The 26,983-nt window shown below is 46.1% G+C and overlaps 1 protein-coding gene across 9 annotated transcripts in view; it reads right to left on the bottom strand.

The window, feature by feature from the left end:
• COBL (cordon-bleu WH2 repeat protein) overlaps window positions 1-26,983 on the bottom strand; it is a 264,711-nt gene that overhangs the window by 102,596 nt on the left and 135,132 nt on the right. For all 9 annotated transcript variants that reach the window (XM_027124111.1, XM_027124116.1, XM_027124113.1 and 6 more), the window contains one exon: window positions 7,518-7,700. In XM_027124111.1, the coding sequence (XP_026979912.1) occupies window positions 7,518-7,700 (183 nt within the window). The remainder of the gene's footprint in view (window positions 1-7,517; window positions 7,701-26,983) is intronic.

The following is a 26,983-nucleotide window of genomic DNA, read 5'->3' as shown; positions in this document are numbered from 1 at the left end:
TGGCTCTGGAGCAAAGCAATTCTTTAGCTATTTCCACATAAATTCTGAAACCGGTGCTTTCACTTCGACAGGAGCCATCAATAGGTGCTTGACACAGGAATGATACACATATGAGCGAATTTAATATAAACGTTTACTGATGGAACGGCCTGGTGGGAGACACTGGGGAGAGGTTAGTGAATAAAGAAGCAAAACCTCCTTCCCCGGGCGGACGGGTTAGCAGCTACAAGAAAAACGGAACAGGGGAAGGACGCAGAGACTGACAGAGGGCAGAGGGTCTCGGAAGGGACACGGAGCAGGGTCGGGGCAGGGAGCACGGGAGGGCCTGTGGAGAGGGCTGAGAGCACAGGCAGCGGCTGGCCCAGAGCGCGGGGGCCCAGGGGGAGGTGAAGCCCCCGAGGCTTCAAGAAAAGACAGGATCCTCCTTCTGTTGTGTCGAGTATGGAATAAAGAGGAGGCCGAGGGGGAGGGACAGGAGCAGATGCAGGGACCAGTGAGGAGTTATGTCCTGGGACTGCACCAGGGCCCTGGGGTAGGGGGCGGTAGGGCACAGTGGGAGGACCTGGATTCCGATCGAGATCCCCTGACAGGTGGGATGTAACGTGAGAGAGAGAGAGAGCGCCCTGTGCACCCGAGACCGTGTCCCCTTCATCCCTCACATGGGGCGGGGTCCGGGGGGGCCTCGTCTGATGCACAAGGCGAATTGCAGGACCACTCCTGTCTGCCGAGCCCCGTCCAGCCCAGATCCCCCCTGCTCAGCCCGGCACTGCAGGAAGCCGACATGCCAGCCGTAGCCAAAAGTCTTTCATTATTATGAAAAATAAATTCTAAAACGTCTCCAAGCATCAACCACCTTTCCAGAAACAAAAGAACAACCAAGAGGTGTGTGATAGGAAATGGAGTGGACCTTACCCCAGGAGGCCCAGGGGTGACAAGCAATGACTACAAAGTCAGAATCACTTCGACCCCAGCATCTTCTGGACGTTCGTTCCAATAAGCAAAAAATGTCAGTCCTAACGGGAGAGGAGACAGGATCTGGTCCCGCTGGCCACGTGGCCTGATCGCCCCCGGTCCACGGTCCTGCTCCCTGCAGATTCCCTGGAACCAGGGCCACCAGGGCTTCCTTCTGCTCTGGCCCGGGAAGCAGAGCGCATCAGGAACAGGCCAGCAGGCCCAGAAACACGGCCACAGAAGTCCACCTTGACCAGGGCCACGTGCACACCCCCGTTCTTGATGAAACGTGTCTCTGGGAGTCCGGACAGCAGAGTTTTATGATTTCCTGTAATATTCTAATTACCTAACTCTCGTGATGATCCAGAAAATGGAACTTGCAAGTAGTAGTGCTTTCTGCTAAATTCCCAACATTCCCCAATTATCCTGCTTATTTACACAGCAGGAGATACTGTGTTCTTATGTGTACATTGTACTGAGATATTACAGTAATGAATATCAATTGGTGTTTTCAAGTGCACGGCCTTGCATATAGCAGCTCTTCAAACTATCTGTTGACTACACAAGCATATATTTCATAGAAAGTTCCATTTTGGCTTATACTAATAACTGATCATAACACGCCTCCGTCATCTCTCATTATAATAGCCGACATCACGAGCTATTTTCGTCTCAATGCAATAAACTGGAGATAATGTACAAATGCACTGTCATGTTGGAATTATCTGGAGCTGAACGTAACGAACACAAAAATTCAAATAAAATAGGACAAAAGAACGCCTCAATAACTAATATATTTTTTGAATTACTTCTACTTAGAATAAAAAAATGATGCACAGCTGTAACTGCCACTGAAGCAGGTGTATAACAACTGGATATGGACTGAATAGATGAACGGCTAGCTGTTTATTCCATATCTGTGGATGATGGCAGCTAAAGTTAGACACAGCATTGTCTAGCAGACTTCCACAAGTTACTTTTAATCAATGGACAGAGATGAAGAGTGAGGTACACTGCTCGTTAACCTGACAGGGGTCGTACAAATGCGATGTCGGCCGATGCAGTTCACGGGATTTTCCGTCTTTAATGGGTGAATTGAGTCCCCTGAGGAAGGATGACTTGACGGTATTCTAGTCTCTTGGTCTCAAACAGGGGCTCCAAAGGGATGATCCACTGCGTTCTCCTCCACACTCCTCCGAAGGTGTGGACTAGTGAGTAGGCTCTTTGAGCTTTGTGCCCAGAGGGGAAAATGCCACCGAGATAAGCAGGCATCCTTGAACAGAATAAGCCTGCTCCAGGGGCTGGGCAACTTCTCGTTATACATTTGGTGTTTCTAGCAATAAAGCGTTTGATCTTTAAATACAATCTTCCACTTGGTTAATGCAGGACCCTGGCCGGACCCCCTGCACCCTGGCCCCTCCACTCCCCAAGGGCCCTGGGGCCAGCTCTCACCTCCAGTCCACAGTACAGTCTGCACACCTAAGAAAACAAGTCTCAGAAGTGGAGCAACTTGCCAAGATCGTGTTCCCAGGAATGACAGAGCTGCTGGCATCTGAATCCAGGAAGCGGCTCCAGGGGCCTTGCTCTGACCTCTACCCTGTGGACCTGGGGAGGCTGCTTTGATCGTTCCCATTTTGTAGAGGAGGAAACTGAGGACCAGCAAGCGAGTGGAGGGCTGTCCACCCGGGCACCTGTGTCCTCTGCCCCTATTCATGACCTGAATGCTGACCCAAGAGCAGCCCCAGGGGGAGAGATGTGTGCAAATGACAGGAAGGCGAGTCTCCTTGGGGTCCGTGGCTAAGACCTGTTGTATAAAGGGGGCTCTGACACAAACACAGATGCAGCAAGCCCTTGTGCAGGGCTAAGGACAAGGCAAGGGGTCATCTCAGCACGGAGCAAGGTGGGGAGAGGACAGTGGGGCCCCTCCAAGATGAAAGAGGGAGAAAGATCCCGTCTGGAACAGGCAATTCCTCTGTCCTTTTCCCCAGGTCCCAGTGAGAAGAAGTGGGACCTACTCATTTCTCTTAATAGATAGCTTTAGGCCTCAGCTAACGGTGCATGATGGTGGTAACGTTTCTGCCAAAGAATCTCTCCAGATCTGTTAAAAATATTTATACGAAGTAGACCTGCTGCTCTCACATCAGATTAGTCCAAATTCTGGGCGGGCAGATGGGGCAGGTAGAGGTCTGTGGGGTGGTGGTTCTCAAAGTGGGGTTTGTCTGGGAACTTGCTGAACCCCGAGTTCTCAGGCCTGGCCCCAGACCTACGGAATCAGAAACCCTCAGTGTGGAACCAAGGCAAGTGTGTTTTCACAAGCCCTTTGGGGGGATTCTGACGCTCACTCAAGCTTGAAATATACTGACTTAGCACATGGTGCCCTAATGTATAGATCATTCCTGTCTGAACGTTCCACGTAATTAAAACTTCATTCAAGGCACTGGGACGAGAGGTGAAGGTCTGAGGCAGAGAGCAGTTCCACCTTTTTCTGAAAATGGCACGTGGCTTCCCTTGTCTCACTGACCCCTCTGTCGAAGGGCTGGTACAAGGATGCCACCCGTTTCTCTCACTGGCTCAAACGCCTCTGGAAAAATCTTCTTGAAAAGCACTTTTAGAAATAACAAATACTCAAATCATGAGTATAGAAGCAGGTTGCAAATTCTGAGACAAAGGTTACAGTTTTTAAAAGTTTCAGATGACCTGGAAGATGGCTGAAATTATTTTGCCTTTAAGACCTGAAAAAGTAAATAGAGTCGCCCCTCAGTCTCAGTGGGAGATGTTTCCAGGACCCTCTCAGACACCAAAATCCTCAGACGCTGAGGCCCATCTGTAAAATGGGGCAGTACTTGCACATAATCTACCCGTGTTCTCCTGTGTACTTTAAATCATCTCTAGGTGGTTTATAATACTTAATACAATGTAAATGCTATGTAGATAGTTGCCAGCAAACAGCAAATTCAAGTTTCGCTTTCTGAAATTTTCTGGAATTATTTTTTTCTGACTCTTTTTGATCCATGATTGGTTGAATCCGAGGATGGGGAAACCCACAGACAGGAAGGGGCTACTGTACTGAATTTTTAATACCAGTTGATAAGAAAAAAGTCTTTTAAAAGAAGAAAATCTAAGATTCCCATTTTCCTATAAACTAGTCACGGCCTTGAAAATAATCCTTTCCTCCTGATTCAGGATATTCGTGTTAGTAACAGTTGCCTATAAATAAGGCTTTCCAAACAAACATCTTATCTTTATATGGGAGGAAGTTCAGGAAGAAGGAATTGACGTTCTTCCCCAACGACGACAATACATTTTTGGGTTCCTTTCCCAGAAATTAGTAAATAACAAAATACCTTTCATTTAGAAAGGAAAAAAAAAAAAAAGCACGGTCATAGCAAATGCTTAAATCGAATCCATATGCCATTCATGTTCTTAAGAAAGGAGATGGTTGCTGTGAGTCAATTTCTCCACTCATTCTGTGCCAAATAAAACGGATTTCAGTAAAGAAGCTTTTATTGCCTCAGAGGGGGCTCTATTCATTCTGCAGTGTATACGGTACTATTTATTTTTCATTCAGAATTCCCAATTCTCTACTTAATATACATTTTCCCACTCAAGCCGACTTTATCCACTCTGGAAAAGCACATAAAAATCTGAAAAACGTAACTTCTCTGGATAGAAGGAATTTTTAAAGTGCTGATGCAGCACAGCAAAGGACACCATAAACAAAACGAGAAGACAACCTATGAACTGGGAGAAAATATTTGCAAATGGTGCGACTGACAAGGGCTTAATTTCTAAAATATACGAACAGCTCCTACAATTCAATACCAGAAAACAAACAACCCAATCGAAAAATGGGCAGAAGACCTAAATAGACATTTCTCCAAAGAAGACATACAGACTGCCAACAAACACATGAAAGGATGTTCAATATCTCTAATTATCAGAGAAATGCAAATCAAAACTACAATGAGGTGTCACCTCACACTGGTCAGAATGGCCATCATTAAAAAGTCTACAAACAATAAATGCTGGAGAAGGTGTAGAGAAAAGCGGGGGACTCTCCTGCACTGTTGGTGGAAGTGTAAATTGGTGCAGCTACCATATGATCCAGCAATCCCACTTCGGGACATATGTCCGGAGAAAAACAAGCTTCGAAAGGATACATGCACCCCAATGTTCATTGCAGCACTGTTTAGAATAGCCGAGACACGGAAGCAACCTAAATGTCCATCGACAGAGGAACACATAAGGATGTGGTATATATATACAATGGAATACTACTCAGCTATAAAAAAAGAATGAAATAATGCCATTTGCAGCAACATGGATGGACCTAGAGATGGTCATATTAAGCAAAGTAAGTCAGAAAGAGAAAGACAAATACCATATGATATCACTTACATGTGGAATCTAAAATAGGACACAAATGAACTTATCTACAAAATAAAACCAGATTCACAGACATAGAGAACAGACTTGTGGTTGCCAAGGGGGTGGGGGGTCAGGAAGGGATGGATGGGGAGTTGGGGATAAGCAAACGCAAACTATTATACATAGAATGGATATACGACAAGGGCCTACTGTAGAGCACAGAGAACTATAGTCAATATCCTGTGATAAACCATAATGGAAATGAATATGAAAAAGAATATATATATATATATATAACTGAGTCATTGCTATACAGCAGAAATTAAACACCACATTGTAAATCAACTACACTTCAATAAAATTTTTAAAAATACCGATGCAGTGTAGCATCTACATTCTATAACATTAGGCAAATGCAACTCTTTTGAAATAAAGCTTAAATTATCCTGATACTGGAACTCACACTTTTCACCACTAAAGAAATACCCCTCCCCATCAAAAGCAACAAGACGCCCCCAGAGGTAGGTGGTTGAAAATTGCTAAATGCTGTAAGGATGCTCTGTGTCATGAGGAAGTTCAAAATCTAACTCCCCACAAAGTAAGGGGTGAAACGCACTGCAGACCCCCACGGGAAGCAGCTCTGTGTTCATGAGTCTGCACTGTGTAGTTGGGCATGTGTACAGCAAAACAATGCCAGTTTGGTTTGTGCCTACATTTCTTTTATCAAAAGACAGTGAAAATATGATGGAAAACTCAAAATAAATTAGTACTATTAGAAACTGTTTAAGAAACATAAAAATCAAAAGTTTTCTTGTAAAATGCGTTGCATTACAGGCTTTTCAGACAGACTGCGAGGACTGGGTATGGAGAGACCGTTAGATGGGAAGACCCGGGATAAAGAACAGCCCTGGAGGGACTGAGAAAGGTGACCGACGAACAGACAGATACACGGCCAGACAGATACACGGCCAGACAGATGACCAGGCCGGAAAGGAAAGGAAGTGAGGTGTCATGACACTGCCACGGAGCCACTAACGTGACTGCTAACCACGATACAGGGGCCAAGCCTCCCGTCTGAAAGGTACAGACGTGGTTTCTAGGTTATCTTAAGGAAAGTCAGTTTATGAATAGCACAAAAGGGCCGGGCCTCAAGCCCAGCAGGGTGTGATGCTATGGGCCCCATGAAGCAGACACGGGCCAGCCAAGCAACACCACAGCAGGAGAAAAGTGTCAGGAGAGTCAGCTCCTACCGGAGGAGAGCTGGGCTTAAAGGGGCTCCACATAGATGTTCCTAGTTGTGGGGTGGTATCTGCCAGGAGGCTACCAGGCAAGTCGCCGGGAACCATCTCAGCTCAGTGAGGAACAGTGGGTCCTTCTTACACTGCAGGCTGACCCGCATCTCAGGGTCTCTGCGGAGCACTCCTGTTGCTGCCCAGGAGAGCCTGGCTTCTAAAAGCACCCAGAGCACATCGTCCGTCCTGGCCACCCTTGGGTGTCATCCCTGTCACATCCCACCCAAATAATTTTTTTCAGTGTCACATTTTAAGCCAGAAAAACTGTCAAAGAGTGTCCTGGCCTCTGGAAAATGAGGGCCTGGCATGTCAAATAGTGTTTCAAGGCCAATCCTCAGGCAGAGGAAGGAAGAAGCCCAGAGTAAGGGGCCAGCCGCTAGGGACGCTGGCTCTGCCTGGTCACCACGGGACAGTCACGTGCAAAGCCATTCCTCTGCTCTGAAGGCTCCCCAGATACGAGGCCTCCCTAAATAGATGTTATGTCACATAGAAACCAACTTCACGTGCAAACACCTTCTCAGCTGTCCTGTGAACGCGGTTTATTGGGGCACCTATATTGTATTGTGTGTCATCCCCATCTTACGCACGCTCCAGACTTCTTACAGTGCCTGCAATTTTCTCATTAAGCAATGGTGCCCCACATTTCAAAGCTAAAGATAAAATAAACGTTAATCAACAAGCCTAAGCCTTTAAGGGCTGAAGGCACAAAAATAGTTTCCGATCTTCCCTAAATGAAGCGATGCGGCATCTCACCTTGACTTCTGAATAAAGCTTAACTTTTCACCCTGAACCATCTTGTTGCTAAAGCCACAAGCTTGAAGGATGACAGGGCGCACAGACACCTTCCAGAGAATTCATGGGTTCGTTTAGCAGGGGCCCTGGTCCTGAGCGGCGCCCTCTCCCTACCTTTTCCGACGTCTTGTCTTGCACGGGTGGTTCCGCGCGGGGCAGGGACGGAGGGGGAGGCGCTCGGCGCTTCTTCAGGTCTGACTTGACCGACACCCCTGAGATGCTGCCAAGGGAGAGCGATGGACCCAGTGTAGTGGAACGGGGATTCACGGACGGGGAGTTTGGGGTCGTCAAGCAGCCCTGTCGGGGGAAGAGGCAAACATAAAACCTCATCACTCTGAGATGCTTCTCGGCATACGAACACTCAGACACCAAAGCCCAGCGCCCACCACCCACATGAACTTCTCCCATCATCATTTCCATGGGCAGCTTGAATGGCTGGAGCAAAACTCTTATTTTCACTCTCCTGGGAAAATGATCACAGACCCCATGGCAGGACACACCTCCTGGGGTGAGGTTTATTTTCCTAATCATGAAGGAAACAGCAGACTTTTTAAACCTCTAAGAGGAATTCTTACCAGCTAGAATCATGCAAGATTCTCAACCCACCTGCAGTGGTGAATTAACCTCCTTAAATGTTTAACCTGTCATCAGAGTGAGCACTTAGATGCTGAAAAGAGGAAGGAACCGATCAAGAAGTATATTTCTGCTAGAGAAGAAGCCCGTCTTCGCCATTTCGAGAAGTATTTCACCCGCTGCCAGGGAGGGGCTTAGGTTTCTTCTAACTTTGAGAAGTTTCAAACAAGTGACCGGGTAGTATAAACAGCCTGCTGTGAAGACTTGACGTGACCACCGAATGCAGTACTTCATGACTGATCCCTAATCAACTGAAAATAAATTCAGCCTAACACACTAATTAATTGTTCCCAAGGAGCAAGGTCTCTATCCAGGGAGCAGACTAAAGGCACATAGATATTTTTCCAGTTTTTCCTCCTAGGTCCTGCTTAATAGAATCACATGAGTGTTAGTTGCAGGAAGGGCATTTAGAGAATAGCCGTCTAATTCCAAATTAAAACTGAAACGGAGCCCACCCCTTGCCCTGCTGTGCCCTCTGCCCTGCCCCATCCCTCCCCAGCACTGGAGGCCCAGCCCCATCCCTCCCCAGCACTGGAGGCCCAGCCCGATGTAGTCCACACCGATGCCAGTGCAGTGTAGTGGTCAGCCCACAGATGAGGGGGACACACTGCCTGGACTCAATTCCCGGCTTTGCCGCTGATAAGCTGTGTGACCTTGGACAGGTTTCTTAACTTCTCTCTGCCTCAGTTTATCTCCTGTAAAATTGAGGTCAATAACAGCACCTCCATCACAAAGAAATAGTGAGAACTGAAAGGGTTAGGACAGATGAAAGAGCCGTAGAGAGTTCTAGGCACAAAGGAAGCATCTGATATGTGCTTTTATAGTTATCATGTAAATGTGAGCCCATGAAGACAGCGATTATTCCCCGTCTGCACCCGTGGCTGTGTCCCTGGCTCCTAGCATCTCCTGGTACCCGGAGGGCCCTTGAGTCCACATTTGCAGAAATGAGTGGGTGGGCAACCCTGCCCTCACGTTTCACACAATGAACTTGTGGTGAGCTTTCATCTGAACCATTGGTTCACCACATTGGAAACAAATACAGACAGGAAACTCATCGCATTCAGCAACAGCCCCGCATTACCTGCCCTCAGCCTCAAATTCTATTCTGTTCTGCCAATTATACTATCATTCAGTTTCCTGAGAAGATTTTTCAGACTCAGATTTTCTTCTTTTTTTTTTTTAGGTGGTTTTTATTTATTTTTTAACATCATTATTGGAATATAATTGCTTTACAATGGTGTGTTAGTTCCTGCTGTATAACACAGTGAATCATCTATACATATACATATGTTCCCATATCCCCTCCCTCTTGCGTCTCCCTCCCACCCTCCCTATCCCACCCCTCTAGGTGGTCACAAAACACCGAGCTGATCTCCCTGTGCTATGCGGCTGCTTCCCACTAGCTATCGATTTTACGTTTGGTAGTGTATATATGTACATGCCACACTCTCACTTTGCCCCAGCTTACCCTTCCCCCTCCCCATGTCCTCAAGTCCATTCTCTAGTAGGTCTGCATCTTCATTCCTGTCCTGCCCCTAGGTTCTTCAGAACCTTTTTTTTGTTTGTTTTTTAAGATTCCATATATATGTGTTAGCATACGGTATTTGTTTTTCTCTTTCTGACTTACTTCACTCTGTATGACAGACTCTAGGTCCATCCACCTCACTACAAATAACTCGATTTCGTTTCTTTTTATGGCTGAGTAATATTCCATTGTATATATGTGTCACTTCTTCTTTATCCATGAGACTCAGATTTTCTTGTACTTAAATATTAATATCAAAGGAAAACCCAATCCCTGAAGGTTGCTTTTTATGCCAATTCATGCTTCCTTGTGCGACACTGACCATCAAATGCCCTGCTCATCAAATGCAGAATCCCCATAAGGAATAGGGGAGGGATCCACAGGAAATAGCCCAACACCCAGAAAACCCATCAACCCCTGCCGAGGCTCCCATAGAAAAAATGTAAAGAAAAAATGTCAATGTTTCTCCCAATCCTTGAGTTCTGCAGACATTAGACTCGTTACTAAGCAAACAAGCCAATGCAAAATGAACTCTTAAATACTTTTCTCTGCCTTACTTCTACCTCCATAGCAACCATGAACATGCAAGGAGACACAAGAACTTAAATTCACTCAGAGACGCAGGGTCCACATGATAAAATGAAGCAAATGAAGCCAACCAGAGCAAGGGCTTGACTGGTCCAAGTCTGGAGCTGGGGAAGTGTTGCACTGGGTGGCTGGATCGCTCAAACGCCGCCCCACATTCAAGGGGGTACAAACTCATGCCATGGAGGTTTGTTAAAACTTGTGAAATACAACGGAGAACTCCAGCCACTGCCTGCATCTCTGGAGTGTGCCTGGGCCCATGTGGCAGCCCATAAACAAGCTGTTTGCGACAATGCATTTTACACCTCTGATACTAATTGATTTTCCTCCCTCCACCCTGTCTAGACTGGGAACTTCCAGTCCCACTTGCTTCAGTCCTCACCACAATTATGCAAGCCTGGCGGACCCCTCTGCACCACTCTGAACTCACCTCAGTCCTTTAAGTGCCCTGAGCATTTTCCCAGCTCTGTGAGGACATTCCCTTAAAAGCACTTCACAGCTCATCCATTTTGTATCTATTTCAGGTTCTACCTCTGTCATCCTGTAGCCCTTAGAGCACTGTGACATCTGAGACTGTCAACTCCTTCTTGAGGTGAGGGGCTGACCCAGCACCCACCATGCATACACAGGCAGGAATGTCTCCATCTTTAAAATTGGGGGCATCCCATTTATTTCAAAGTTGTGGTCAGCACCTAGCATGTTTCTGTCACATTAGAGATGTCCCACCTATGTGGTTTCCTTCTCCTCTGATAAGTATTTTTGGTTAAGAATGACCTCATCAGGGCCACAGTGAGATGGCCTTGGGCAGCAGAAAACTGGACCCCAGAGCCACCCATCCAGGTCCCCCTGCAAGTCCTGACACCTGTTATCCCGGGTGATGGGCTGCACTCGATCCATTATCTGTGTCTCTGGAACAGAAGTGAATTTTGACACAAGAGGTTTTTTAGCCAAATATGCTCTAGAGAACACACAAACATCTCTCCCCACCCCTATCCCCGCCCCCTACCCCTCCAATGTCAGGGTCCCCTGGATCTTGGTTCACCAGCCCCTCTCAATGCTGAAACACAAGAGTGTTTCTCAACCTTCAACCCACGGGAAGCCAAAACATTTTGGCTGCCCGGAGAATATTTGTGGTTTGACTCCTGTTCCCTTCGATTCCCACTCCTGGAATTTGTACACAGAATGTAGAAAAAAACCCACAGAATAATTTGGATGAAAACACTGTTAAGTATCGGATGTCCTCTAAGATGCTCATTCACACCAACATGAAACAAAATGGTAAACCAAGAGTGTGGTCCATGTAGCCTGGTGTCCAGACAGTCCAGTCCATGATCTCCTATTCCAGTTTCAGGGTTCTCTCCTGCTACAGAGTGGCCAAGTTCCATGGGGGACAGACCACGGCTTACCTGCGGGAGGGATCTCACTTCCTGCTCCTGTCCAAACTGGTCAATAACATTTTTTTAATATCAAGTCCTTTTCTGGTAGGGAAGCGAGTCATGCCTTTCTACAAAGGTTGGCAACAAAATCCACAGATTCTGGCTCTCACAGACACACCAGGTTTTCTCAGGAGTTTTTCTCCTGCGAGTGAAGCCCAATAAATCATTAAGAAAAAGCAATCAATGGATAATGAAAAGGGGAAAAAGCAAACCCAACCTTTTTCACCCAGAGCTCGTGGGACTTCAGACTGCGGGGTGTACACCTCCCCTGCTGTCCCTGGAGGGTAGGCGGGATGGGAAACAGTACTAAACTCGGTGTAACTGTATCACTGCTGACAGTCCTGGAATTTATTACATTCAGTATAAAATGATAACTTGATCTCATCTCACACACACAGCTGGGAGTGGAGAGCTAGGAAACAATTTCAGGATCTGGGTGTCAGCCTGAGAAGAGACCAACATCACCTGCGACGGTTGATCTTGCCAGAGATCTCAAATTTTAAATGAAAAAATGTATAATTGATTGTTTCCATTTGAGATGCACTCATTCTCTCAGCAAGTCCCGATCTCCTTCTATCTGGTTGTCACCGCAGCCACTTTGCAAATGTCGACTGAAAAAAAATGCACAACCTAAAAGTTGAGAATTATGTTATATTCAGTGGACAAAACTGAGGACTTAAACCCGGGACGCAGCCTCTCGGATTGCTCTGAGGGACTGCTCCGAAGAGGCAAGGGGGGAACCAGGATGTATAGGAGTTTTTGCAAAAAAGACCAGGTAGTCAGAACATCAAAAGATTACTGTTAATGAAAGAAAACCAGACATCTCAAGTTAAGGAATTTAGCTCTTATCAATGTATGGGAAGATGCAAGAGTCTGGGCTCACTGAAACCACCCCTTTGATGTGCACCTCACCTATCTGGGGCCAGTGTCCTATGCTTTCTCATCCTGAATCCCCTCAGGGTGCACCTTCAATGCAGGGGGCGGGGGGTTGGTGGCTGCAGTGGCTGATGGCGTGATGGCAGGCATCCTGTTTCTATCCTGAGTTCCCTCAGGGCTCACCGTCAGGGCAGCTGTAATGTGATGGCTTGATGGTTGCAACACCCATTGTTACGGCAGCAAGAATGTTTTCATTGACACAAACGACCTGAGCTTCTCTGTGGGGAGATGCACAGACCCGGGGGGCTTCCCAAGGAGCTGAGCTGGGAAGTGGGCTGGGTGGGTGACCGTGGGCTTGGCCTTTGGAATTAGCTCTGACCCTAACCCATTGGGAGCGTCACTGCAGGCACAGTGGTCTCTGCGGGGCCAGCACTACAGGCAGAGGGCACAGCTGTTACAGCTCCTTACACCCCCAGGGAAAGCTCTGGGAGCCCTGGGTCTCCCTAGAATGATTCTGGGGTGCACAGGCACTGCAAAGAGCAGCTTCTCTCCTTTATCATTGGCTTGTAGCCGATCAGAGATCAGTACCAGGCAGGACACCGAGTGTGCCCAAGGTGGGTGTCACTCTTTCCACAGGAGCCCAGCTGCCCCGTGTGTGTCCTCTGCTGGAGGTCCTGATGTTGTCTGCACCAGGCGGCTCTACCAGCACCCACGTCACAGCCGAAGGGGAGTCATCTGTCCCTATAGACAGTAAGGCAGCTGTGAACACTGGCTAGAATATGCTTCCGGAGACAAATGGGTCAACGCTGTACTTGAAACCTTTCTGTTTACATTGATTCCAAAAAAACGTAAGGACGAAGAGTTATTTTGTTCCCATTTCTCAAAACTGTTCATTCTGGCAAAAAAAAAGACTATCTTGTGAGAACCAGTCACATGATCAAGTGGACCTTTTGACGTGGTTGGTGAGGAATTCAGGTAGAGGTTTTGGTCTAAATATCGAGGGAAATATTTTGGTTACAGTAAGTACAGTCTAAAATAACCATCAACAATCCTTTCAGCATCAGATGCTTCTGAATTAGACCAGATGCTTTCAGGATGGCTTTAGACTTTTAACAGTGAGAAAAACTGAGGCCCAAGGAAATGAACTGAGCTCCTCAGGATGCCTGAGCCCCTGGGGATGGGATTCAACTAGTCAGTTCCCAAGCTGACCTGCATCCCCCCTCTCCTTCCACCACACTGGCCCCCTCTCAAAGGATTTCATACAGCTTTGCTTTTTCCTTTCTTTCTTTCATTTCTTTTTCTTTCCTTCCTTCCTTTCTTCTTCCCCCTCTCCCTCCCTCCCTTCCCTCCTCCCTCCCTTTCTTCCTTTTCTCCCTTCCTTCCTCCCTCCCTCTCTCTTTCCTTCCTTCCTTCCTGCCTTCCTTCCTTCCCTTTCTTCCTTCCTTCCTTTCTTTCTTCTTGGTCAAAGAATCAAGTGGGAGAGAAGTTGCAGTCAGACCTGTTACCCACGTCGCCTTTTCTTCGGACCCAGGTTTTGACAGGGATCTAAGGCAGGACCACACGACAGAAACCAGATGGCATGGATGGACCGCCCACACTCACAGGGATCTGCTGGGCAGAGCAGCCCAGAGAACATCGCTCCCATCCCGCAGCTGCTGGCACCATCCTGGACACTGGGCCAGGCAAAGTTCCCTTCCTCAAGGGTGTGCTCTGCCTGCTTTTTCTTATCCTAGGAGAACAGCCTTCCTGATGGACACACCCATGGCTGCATCCCTCGGCCAGAGGACACCAAGTCTTCCCACGCCCTGGAAATCTGGCATCAATTCAGAGGTAAGGGCAAACCAAGAGGCTGAAGCCCACCAGCTTCGTGAGAACGAATCCCCACGATGGGCAGAGAAACGGAACTTATGGATCTAGTTTCTACTCTGCGACGTGAGTGGGAAAAGGCCATTCTCTGTGCCAAGTGCCTCGAGAGGACGCCTGAGGAAACGCATGTCTATAGAAGATAAGTTGCAGAAGCTATCTGGCCAACAAAATACTGTGTCGTAGAAGCTCTCTGACGGTTACGAGCATCAGAACAATTTCAGATCGTTTCTCCACTGGCAGGATTTTTCCTGAACTTACAGGAAAATGTAAGTGTGCCAGGGCATCCAACTGGTAGTATCTTTCTTGTAACAAAACTCAGGGGAGAAACTGAAGGTGAGCTGGATTAGTCCGAACCTTCTGCTGTAGGACCTCCTGAAAAGCAAAACCTGTTAGTGAAGATGGGAATGCTTGGGATATGCGGATTATTCATAATTGGCCACTTTCACCAGGACCATTTTAGAAAGCCAGACATTTCTGAAAAGCTTGTGAATGAAAAGGAGACAAGTCTTGGTGTGATTCAGAGATGGAGAACACATGATGCCCAGCCCCAGGAAGGCCATGATCCTGCCGGGGAGGGCGCAGGGGCCCCAGGGGTCAGTGTGCAGGCTCCACGGGGGCTGTGGAGGGGGAGAGGAGAGGAAGAACTCTGAGGGAGGTGGGGGGATGGTGAGTCAGGGGTGGTGAGCATGACGCGTGGGGAGCAGAAGAATGAGGGGGGTCAGGGCTCCACACACGTGTGGGTTTTGATGTGGACCAGTTTTAAAGTCTTTATTGAATTTGTTACAATATTGCTTCTGTTTTGTAAGTTTTGGTTTTTCGACCACGAGGCATGTGGGATATTAGCTCCCTGACCAGGGATTGAACCCGCACCCCGTGCATTGGAAGGTGAAGTTTTAACCACTGGACAACCAGGGAAGCCCAGGGCAAAAGCATTTTGAAGATTGTCCTGGACAAACAGAGAAGGGTGGTCCCCCCTTCCAGAAGGGAGTCTGAGTGGACACTGGCTGAGAGCAGAGAACCAGCGCTGCCGGTGAAGAAGGGGGTCTCATCCCCAGACTCAGGCAGAACGACAGATACGTGAGGGGGTCCTGAGCCTCCACACGTCAACCCATCTGATCATGTGACAGCTCTCTGAGGTAGGTAATCGCAGGACCCCCTTTCACAGGGAAGGAAACTGAGGCAGAGAGAGCGGGTGCCTGGGGCCACATCCAGACAGTGGAAGAGCCAGGCAGGCCGGCACTGGATCAGAGGTTCTAGAACTTAGTCACACATCAGGACTCCCCCTCACCCCGGAGCTTTTAAAGATGGGAAAGGCCAACCACACCCCAGACCAACTTCAGCAGAAACTCTGAGATGGGACCAGGCATCTGCTGTTTTGCTTTTAAAAGAAAAATTATTGTGTCAAAATACGTGTAACATATGATTTACCATTTTAAAGTGTACAATTCAGAGGCATGAAGTACCTTCCCCGTGTTGTCCAGCCACCACCATCTAGTTCTGGAACTTCTCATCCCCCTAAAAGGAAACCCTCGGTCCATTCAGTAGCCACTGCTCATCCCATCTCCCGTGGCAACCACCCATCTGCTTTCTGACTCTGGATGGACTGTCCTGGTTCCTTCACATGAACGGAGTCAAACAACACATGGTTTCCAGGCCTGGCTTCTTTCAGTCAGCGTGAAGATTTCAAGGTTCCTCCGTACTCAGCCTGTGTCAGAGCATGCTTTCTCCTCATGGCTGAATAACCCTTCCTCGCACTGGAGAGCCCACATTCTGTTCGCCCATTCATCTGGGGACGAACATGCGGGTTGTTTTCGCCTTTTGGCTTTTGTGGCTAGAGCTGCTGTGAACATCTGCCTAGAGGTGTCGGCTGGCAACTCTGCCCTCGAGTTTTGTGGGCACCTAGGAGCAGACTTGCCGGGTCTACGCTTCACTCTCCCCGGCAGCTGCACCGTTTTACCTTTCCACTAGCAATGAAGGAAGGTTCCAATTCCTCCATGTCCTTGCCAACACTTATTTGTTATTTTCCTTTTATAAAATTGATAGCCATCGTAGCGGGTGCGAAGCGGCACCTCACTGAGGTTTGGGTTTGCATATTTCTAGCTCATTATGACCCGGGCGTCCTTCCATGGGCTCGCTGGCTGTTAGGCGTCTGCTTTGAAAGTCAAGGTGAAGAGCCACTGCTGCAAATTCCTCCCCGAAAGCATCACACCACTCACGCTGCCTGGGGCAGAGGTGGCTCTTTTTTCCTTCTCCCTCAGGACAGACCTTAGAGCATCAGCCTCCGACATTTATTTCTGGTCCCCAGCCCCGTGGTGGCAGGGGTTCCCATGCATGAGAAACCTCCACAGGGAGCATCTGTACAAGATCTCTGCCCCTCACACTTTCCCTCAGAAAAGCGTATTAGGAAGTGAAGGACAATGTTTTTCCAGGGGAACCTTGAACAGCTTCCTTCTGTTTTAAGTAAATCATTCATAAATTTTGCAACTTTACTATTAACTAACAAAGCACCCCACCCCTGACCCCTCTCTGAGGCTCCACTGCCCCACAAGACACACAGCTGATCCAGTGCATGCCAGCCTGGCTCCAGAGAGGGGACCTCAGGGCACACACGCCCCAGGTCACCTGTGATGTTCACATGTAAAACCCTGCAGATTTCTTCAGGTTTTCCTGTGACCTGCTCATGGAGCCCCACGCTTGCCTGTGAGCCTGATTTTTAGGGACAAGATTCTGCAGTTCTTCTGACCTGTGCCCACTCTGCATTCTCCCTTTAAGACATTAACACTTGCTGGAAATAAAATGAGGGGAAGGAAAATGGTGACTGCAGGGGAACTGCAGGGGTGGAGCCAGCCCAGAGGTCCAGCGAAGAGCAGGGTTAGAAGAGGGGCCGTGGGAGGGAGATGCAGGTTTTCCCACCCGAAAGCAGGTAACAGAGCGGGGACACCAAGGGACATCCGAGGGATTCCGTCCAATCTTTCCAGTCCCAGGCGAACAAGCAAGGAGGAAAACCGGACCACCACAACAGTTACTGAACATGGTTGCTACAACGCATCAGGAAACTGGGAAGCCGATCTCCCTGTTGCTATGTTTGCAATCCTGGGAGAGGTGCAATGTTCTCCTCTTTCTGGTGGCATGTGGGGAGCTAGCGGGATGTCTGTTCAATAAACCAGCAGGGCAGGCCTTCTGTCCGGGCCGGACAGCAGGAGGTACTCGGAAGGGGAGGAGAAAGGCCGTCCCACTCAGAGCTGAGTCCCAACCGCAGCCTGCGGCAGCCCTGCCTCTGGGGCCACCTCACCTAGGGGCTTACAGGCCAGTGGGCACGGCTGCCTCCCTCTATCCTGGGCCGTGTGGGGCGGGGCAGAGGGGAGGGCAGCAGGAGTGATGGGGGGCCCAGAAGGGAATGGAGAGAGTCCCATTCCCTTCTCTTTTCTTCTCTCAGGACTCAGACCCCGCCTTGGGCCCCTGTTAGCATCAGTCTCCCCAGTTGGATTCGAAGGGGCAACTCCACCAGCTTTAAGCAAAAGTATGGGTGCTCTTCCCAAGTGGACGTACCCTCCTGACCTGCCTGCCGAAGCCCCACTGCCTTTCCTCTTCTCTCTCAGATGCAGCTGCTTCTGAGGCCGGAGACTGTCACCTGTGACGCTGTGTTCAGCCTCTCGCCTCTCGGGCCCCCATCAGCACCCCAGCTCTAAAGAGCATCCTCCCCGGAAGCCCTGCCGTCCTCCCCAAATGCCCTCTTTGGTTCTGGTCCACAGCTGGTTGGGATCTGCTCCCCTAGCAATGCCTCAGGAACAGGCCTACAGGAGGCCAAGGGGTGAATGCGGAGAGTGGGCTTTCCAGAACCCAGCAGAGGACGCCCTGGGTGACTGGAGCTCCCGCCAGGACTGCCCGCGGCACCCCGTCCTGCAGGGAACCATAGCTCCAGTGGGTCTCCAACAGACGGCACCCCATCCCCCATTCAGGGTGTGAGTGCGTGCGTGTGTGAACATGTACACACACTCACACACATATATGATATATAATGTATTATTATATTATAATATATATAGTAGCATATTATATATTATATAATATGCTATAATATATAATACATATCAACATATATAACATAATATATACTAATATAATACACTAATATATAATAATGTATTATATAATAATATAATTAAAAATCTATTTATTATCACGTAAATACTCAAGCCCTCATTTCTGATTTTAACACAGAAACCTCAGCCTCTGTTTCTGGATTATTTTCCAACTGCCTGAGACAAGCCTTACTTTCCCCGTGCCAGGTCCCCTGGCCGGGGCTGCGCACGGCTGGCCATCCCGCCTTATCGAACAGGCACCCACAAGCCCCCGCATCCCATGCCCTGTATCCAAGCCTGAGGGCTGGGCGTCGTCCAGAGGGCTTCCTGCCTGGGGCGCACTGTTTCCTTACTCTTCTGTGAGTCAGTGTGAAACGCCACGGTCTGCACCTCTCTGGAAGATTGTCGGCAAGATCGCAAGTGCCCGGGTTCTGAACTCCACCATGGGCGGGGGACAATTCCCCCCACTAATGTCAGTCACAGGCAGCTCCCCTGGCATCTTCCCCTCTTCAGGGTCACAAGCTGGCGTGTCCAGGCTGCGGGCTCCTTCCCGAATCCCACTTCCTTCAAAAGTCCCATGTTCCAGTAAGGATCTCATCCCATAGGCAATCCCCTCACACACTCTGGCTACGTTTTAGTTCTCACTTTATGAGTAAATATATATATATTTAACATCATTATTGGAGTATAATTGCTTTACAATGGTGTGTCAGTTTCTGCTGTATAACGAGGTGAATCAGCTATACAGATACATATATCCCCATATCTCCCCCCTCTTGCGTCTCCCTCCCACCCTCCTTATCCCACCCCTCTAGGTGGTCACAAAGCACTGAGCTGATCTCCCTGTGCTATGCGGCTGCTTCCCACTAGCTATCGATTTTACATTTGGTAGTGTATCTATGTCCATGCCACTCTCTCACTTCGTCCCAGCTTCCCCTTCCCACTCCCCGTGTCCTCAAGTCCATTCTCTACGTCTGTGTCTTTATTTCTGTCCTGCTCCTAGGTTTTTCAGAACCATTTTTTCTTTTTTAGATTCCATATATATGTTAGCATATGGTATTTGTTTTTCTCTTTCTGACTTACTTCACTCTGTATGACAGACTCTAGGTCCATCCACCTCACTACAAATAACTCAATTTTGTTTCTTTTTATGGCTGAGTAATATTCCATTGTATATATGTGCCACATCTTTATCCATTCATCTGTCGATGGACACTTAGGTTGCTTCCATGTCTTGGATATTGTAAATAGAGCTGCAGTGAATATTGTGGTACATGACTCTTTTTGAATTACGGTTTTCTCTGGGTATATGCCAGGTAATGGGATTGCTGGGTCATATGGTAGCTCTATTTTTAGTTTTTTAAGGAAACTCTATACTGTTCTCCATAGTGGCTGTACCAATTAACATTCCCACCAACAGTGCAAGAGGGTTCCCTGTTCTCCACACCCTCTCCAGCATTTATTGTTTGTAGATTTTTTTTTTTTTTTTTTGGTACACGGGCCTCTCACTGTTGTGGCCTCTCCTGTCGCGGAGCACAGGCTCCAGACGCGCAGGCTCAGCAGCCATGGCTCACGGGCCCAGTCGCTCTGCGGCATGTGGGATTCTCCCGGACCAGGGCGTGAACCCGTGTCCCCTGCATAGGCAGGCAGACTCTCAACCACTGTGCCACCAGGGAAGCACTGTTTGTAGATTGTTTGATGATGCCCATTCTGACTGGTGTGAGGTGATACCTCACTGTAGTTTTGATTGCATTTCTCTAATGATAAGTGATGTTGAGCATCCTTTCATGTGTTTGTTGGCAATCTGTATATCTTCTTTGGAGAAATGTCTATTTAGGTCTTCTGCCCATTTTTGGATTGGGCTGTTTGTGTTTTTTGATATTGAGCTGCATGAGCTGCTTGTAAATTTTGGAGATTAATCTTTTGTCAGTTGCTTCATTTGCAAATATTTTCTCCCATTCTGAGGGTTGTCTTTTGGTCTTGTCTATGTTATGGTTTCCTTTGCTGTGCAGAAGCTTTTAAGTTTCATTAGGTCCCATTTGTTTATTTTTGTTTTTACTTCCATTTCTCTAGGATCTGGGTCAAAAAGGATCTTGCTGTGATTTATTTCATAGAGTGTTCTGCCTATGTTTTCCTCTAAGAGTTTTCTAGTGTCTAGCCTTACATTTAGGTCTTTAATCCATTTTGAATTTATTTCTGTGTATGGTGTCAGGGAGTGTTCTTATTTCATTCTTTTACATGTAGCTGTCCAGTTTTCCCAGCACCACTTATTGAAGAGGCAGTCTTTTCTCCATTGTATATTCTTGCCTCCTTTATCAAAAATAAGGTGACCATATGTACATAGATTTATCTCTGGGCTTTCTATCCTGTTCCATTGATCTGTATTTCTGTTTTTGTGCCAGTACCATACTGTCTTGATTACTGTAGCTCTGTAGTATAGCCTGAAGTCAGGAAGCCTGATTCCTCCAGGTCCATTTTTATTTCTCAAGATTGCTTTGGCTATACGGGATCTTTTGTGTTTCCATACAAATTGTGAAATTTTTCTTATAGTTTTGTGAAAAATGCCATTGGTAGTGTGATAGGGTTTGCATTGAATCTGTAAATTACTTTGGGTGGTATTATCATTTCGCAATGTTGATTCTTCCAATCCAATAACATGGTATATCTCTCCATCTGTTTGTATCGTCTTTAATTTCTTTCATCAATGTCTTAAAGTTTTTCACATACAGGTCTTTTCTGTCCTTAGGTAGGTTGATTCCTAGGTATTTTATTCTTTTTGCTGCAATGGTAAATGGGAGTGTTTCCTTAATTTCTCTTTCAGATTTTTCATCATTAGTGTATAGGAATGCAAGAGATTTCTGTGCTTTAATTTTGTATCCTGCTACTTTACCAAATTCATTGATTAGCTCTAGCAGTTTTCTGTTAGTGTCTTTAGGATTCTCTATGTATAGTATCATGTCATCTGCAAACAGTGACAGCTTTACTTCTTCTTTTCTGATTTGGATTCCTTTTATTTCTTTTTCTTTTCCGACTGCTGTGGCTACAACTTCCAAAACTATGTTGAATAATAGTGGTGAGAGTGAGCAACCTTGTCTTGTTCCTGATCTTTGTGGAAAGGGCTTCAGTTTTTCACCATTGAGAACGAAGTTGGCTGTGGGTCTGTCATATATGGCCTTTATTATGTTGAGGTAAGTTCCCTCTATGCCTATTTTCTGGAGGGTTTTTATCATAACTTGGCATTGAATTTTTTCAAAAGATTTTTCTGCATCTATTGAGATGATCATATGCTTTTTCTCCTTCAATTTGTTAATATGGTGTATCACATTGTTTGATTTGCGTATATTGAAGAATCCTTGCATTCCTGGGATAAACCACACTTGATCATGGTGTATGATCCTTTTAGTGTGCTGTTAGATTCTGTTTGCTAGTATTTTGTTAAGGACTTTTGCATCTATGTTCATCAGTGATATTAGCCTGTAGTTTCCTTTCTTTGTGACATCTTTGTCTGGTTTTGGTCTCAGTGTGATGGTGGCCTTGTAGAATGAGTTTGGGAGCATTCCTCCTTCTGCTATATTTTGGAAGAGTTTGAGAAGGATAGGTTTTAACTCTTCTCTAAATATTTGATAGACTCTGTCTGTGAAGCCATCTAGTTCTGGGCTTTTGTTTGTTGGAAGATTTTTAATCACAGCCTCAATTTCAGTGCTTGTGATTGGTTTGTTTATATTTTCTATTTCTTCCAGTTCAGTCTCGGAAGGTTGTGCTTTTCTAATAATTTGTCCATTTCTTCCAGGTTGTCCATTTTATTGGCATATAGTTGCTTTTAGTAATCTCTCATGATCCTTTGTATTACTGCAGTGTCCATTGTTACTTCTCCTTTTTCATTTCTAATTCTATTGAATTGAGTGTTCTCCCTTGTTTCTTGATGAGTCTGGCTAATGGTTTATCAATTTTGTTTATCTTTTCCAAGAACCAGCTTTTAGTTTTACTGATCTTTGCTATTGTTTCCTTCATTTCTTTTTCATTTATTTCTGATCTGTACTTTATGATTTCTTTCCTTCTGCTAACTTTGGGTTTTTTTGTTCTTCTTTCTCTAATTGCTTTAGGTGTAAGGTTACATTGTTTCTTTGAGATGTTTCTTGTTTCTTGAGGTAGGACTGTATTGCTATAAACTTCCCTCTTAGAACTGCTTTTGCTGAATCCCATAGGGTTTGGGTCATCGTGATCTCAATGTCATTTGTTTCTAGATATTTTTTATTTCCTCTTTGATTTCTTCAGTGATCTCTTGGTTATTTAATAGTGTATTGTTTAGCCTCCATGTGTTTGTATTTTTTACAGATTTTTTCTATAATTGATATCTAGTCTCATAGCATTGTGGTTGGAAAAGATACTTGATACAATTTCAATTTTCTTAAATTTACCAAGGCTTGATTTGTGACCCCAGATTTGATCTATACTGGAGAATGTTCCATGGGCACTTGAGAAGAAAGTGTAGTCTATTATTTTTGGATGGAATGTCCTATAAATATCAATTAAGTCCATCTTGTTTAATGTATCATTTAAAGCTTGTGTTTCCTTATTTATTTTCATTTTGGATGATCTATCCATTGGTGAAAGTGGGGTGTTAAAGTCCCCTACTGTGATTGTGTTACTGTCGATTTCCCCTTTTATGGCTGTTTGCATTTGCCTTATGTACTGAGGTGCTCCTATGTTGGTTACATAAATACTTACAATTGTTATATCTTCTTCTTGGGTTGATCCCTTGATCATTATGTAGTGTCCTTCTTTGTCTCTTGTAATAGCCTTTATTTTAAAGTCTATTTTGTCTGATATGAGAATTGCTACTCCAGCTTTCTTTTGATTTCCATTTGCATGGAATATCTTTTTCCATCCCCTCACTTTCAGTCTGTATGTGTCCCTAGGTCAGAAGTGGGTCTCTTGTAGACAGCATATATATGGGTCTTGTTTTTGTATCCATTCAGCCAGTCTATGTCTTTTGGTGGGAGCATTCAATCCGTTGACATTTAAGGTAATTATCGATATATATGTTCCTATTCCCATTTTCTTAATTGTTTTGGGTTTGTTATTGTAGGTCTTTTCCTCCTCTTGTTTTTCCTGCTGAAAGAAGTTCCTTTAGCATTTGCTGTAAAATGTAAAAGCATTCTCTTAGCTTTTGCTTGTCTGTAAAGGTTTTAATTTCTCCGTCAAGTCTGAATGAGGCCCTTGCTGGGTGATCTTCGTTGTAGGTTTCTGTTTCATCACTTTAAATATGTCTTGCCACTCCCTTCTGGCTTGCAGAGTTTCTGCTGAAAGATCAGCTGTTAATCTTATGGGGATTCCCTTGTGTGTTATTTGTTGTTTTTCCCTTGCTACTTTTAATATTTTTTCTTCATATTTTATTTTTGATAGTTTGATTAATATGTATCTTGGCATGTTTCTCCTTGGATTTATCCTGTATGGGACTCTCTGTGCTTCCTGGACTTGACTATTTCCTTTCCCATATTAGGGAAATTTTCAACTATAATCTCTTCAAATATTTTCTCAGTTCCTTTCTTTTTCTTTTCTTCTTCTGGGACCCCTATAATTCAAATGTTGGTGTGTTTAATGCTGTCCCAGAGGTCTCTGAGACTGTCCTCACTTCTTTTCATTCTTTTTTTCTTTATTCTGCTCTGTGGTAGTTATTTCCACTATTTTATCTTCCAGGTTACTTATCCGTTCTTCTGCCTCAGTTATTCTGCTATTGATTCCTTCTAGAGAATTTTTAATTTCATTTATTGTGTTGTTCATCATTGTTTGTTTCATCTTTAGTTCTTCTAGGTCCTTGTTAAATGTTTCTTGCATTTTGTCTATTCTATTTCCAAGATTTTGGATCATCTTTACTATCATTACTCTGAATTCTTTTTCAGGTAGACTGCTTATTTCCTCTTCATTTGTTTGATCTGGTGGGTTTTTACCTTGCTCCTTCATCTGCTGTGTGGTTCTCTGTCTTCTCATTTTGCTTAACTTACTGTGTTTGGGGTCTCCTTTTCACAGACTGCAGGTTCGTAGTTCCCTTTGTTTTTTGGTGTCTGCCCCCAGTGGCTAAGGTTGGTTCAGTGGGTTGTGTAGGCTTCCTCGTGGAGGGGACTGGTGCCTGTATTCTGGTGGATGAGGCTGGATCTTGTCTTTCTGGTGGGCAGGACCATGTCTGGTGGTGTGTTTTGGGGTGCCTGTGACCTTATTATGATTTTAGGCAGCCTCTCTGCTAATGGGTGGGGTTTTGGTCCTGCCTTGCTAGTTGTTTGGCATAGGGTGTCCAGCACTGTAGCTTGCTGGTCGTTGAGTCAAGCTGCATCTTAGCATTGATATGGAGATCTCTAGGAGAGCTTTCACTGTTTGATATTACATGGAGCTGGGAGGTCTCTGGTGGACCAATGTACTGAACTCGCCTCTCCCACCTCAGAGGCACAGGCCTGTTACCCAGCCGGAGCACCAAAGCCCTGTCAGCCACACAGCTTTTGGGAGGTCTGAGGTCTTCTGCCAGCGTTCAGTAGGTGTTCTGTAGGAGTTGTTCCGCATGTAGATGTATTTCTGATGTATTTGTGCGAAGGAAGGTGATGTCCTTGTCTTACTCCTCTGCCATCTTGAAGGTCTCCCCTATGAGTAAATTTTTAACTGGCTGGTCCATTTTCTGAAATGAGTGAATCAACCGATTTTTCTTGTTTCTAGGGTGTTTGGTGGATTTGCTGGTTCACAGATGTGAGTCTCTGACAAATGTGTTTCACTATTTTCCTTGGAACATCTGGGATACGGATACAAAAGTCATCATTTACTTTAGACCTTCTCACATTCCTTTCTTTCCATTTAAAAAGTTGGCAGTTGGCATTTCCCTAGAGAGGCACTTCTATGCATGTGTGTGCATGCCATGCATGGCTGTGCACACACACACACACACACACACACACACACACACACACACACACAACCATGGAACAAAGTACTTATTGCTTCCACAGAAGCCACAGGCTTGGAAGTACAGAGGGGGAGCCAAGCCCTGCCACAGTGCAGAAGGGTCATGCTTTGGCCCAGGCATCAGCCAAGTGGCCCATGTGCCCAGTGATGCTACAGCAGTGAAACCTGGACTTCTGGTCAACCAGGAACAGGCAAGGCACATGGTGAGTCTCTCCTGCTCAGCCCACACAAAGCCCAGCCTCAGTGGTCAACCACAGAAACCTTGAGTCAGCATTCCAGGGAACACCCCCAATACACAGAGCTGACACAGATTATTAAAATTATTTTTAAATGGTCACATCCTTCTTTTTGTATTTTGATTGTCTTCAGCATAAATGTTCACATTTCCTGGAGAAACTGCAGAGGACAGGTAATTCTCCAATCCTCCAGGAGAAAGCAGGCCTCCTTTCAGCCTGGATGATGAGATGAGGGTGACAGAACATATGGCCACTTGCAGAAGATGATTCTGGTTGATGTCATTATCCAGATGAAGGCCACCTGTGGCTACTCAAGGCTGGACAGAGACAGCAAGCTCCACAACTCAAAGGGTTAAGTGTCTTCTTCTGGCTTTTTGGAGAAAGTGCTCTATTTTTTCCAATGCAAAATTACAGGGTCTTAGGGTTGGGATGGCAACCTCTCACCCAGATATGAGTCCATCTGTAAACTTAGAGATGCTCAGTCAGCTTTTGGGTGGGAAACAAAGCCCCCACCTTAGGGGTGAGAGTCACCCACCCCCAGCCCTGAACCGTGGCCACCAACAACTCCTCCCAGTATTGACCTGATTATATCACAGCAAAACCGAATGAGTCTAGGAAGGACCAGTGCTCAGAGAAGTAGACAAAAACAATGCAGATCTCTCATAATGTTGACCTTGCAACCAACTAAAATCTTCAGCTCCTTCTCACATGAACTACAATAGAATCTGGTCTCACCTAGGCTGCGATACGCATGCAAAATTTTTCAACCTAAATTCATTCATTCATGTTTAAGTTCTGCAGCCCTGCATGACAGACAACCAAGCTCTGTACAAATTTCACGTGTCAGCCGCTATGCCACCCAGTTCTGTGTTACCTACAGTCTGAAAAGTCTTCTTCTGAGTGGCAGGTAAGTACATAAGTTCCTGTGCCTGGGATGCCATGGACACCTCTCCTACAGACACCAGAGGTCAGAAACCCAATGCCTAATGGGGACAGCTGTCACCTACTGGGCCTTGCCTGCCCTTCTCAGAGTCTCCATAGGATGCTGACCAATGAATGATGTGGCTGAGGAAGGAGAAACGAGTGAGAAATAAATGTGCTGATTTTTTAACAGAGACTTAAGCCTTAAGAACTCAGAGTATCTTGTTCGTGCTAGGATATGCTTATGAAATGATACAGGAGAGAAAGGCCAATCACTGTATTGCAGCAACGGGTAATTTCTCAGCCAAGAGGGGTCACAAGCCTGGAAACAAGCTGAAAGGCAATCAGACCAGCAAAATATGGTGGGGCAATTTCCCAGTTCACTCATCAGCACAGCACAGCACTCTGAAATGTGGCTTCAAGAGTGGAAAGGGGTCCAAGGCCTAAGCCTAGGTCCCCAGCAGACACCCTA

The sequence above is a fragment of the Aethalodelphis obliquidens genome, unplaced genomic scaffold (genome assembly GCF_003676395.1).
Source record: "Aethalodelphis obliquidens isolate GAN/ISIS:26980383/991018 unplaced genomic scaffold, ASM367639v1 scaffold27, whole genome shotgun sequence".
Taxonomy (NCBI): Eukaryota; Metazoa; Chordata; class Mammalia; order Artiodactyla; family Delphinidae; genus Aethalodelphis; species Aethalodelphis obliquidens.
Note: the sequence above shows the minus strand (reverse complement) of the source record. Positions and strands in the feature narration are given on the sequence as shown.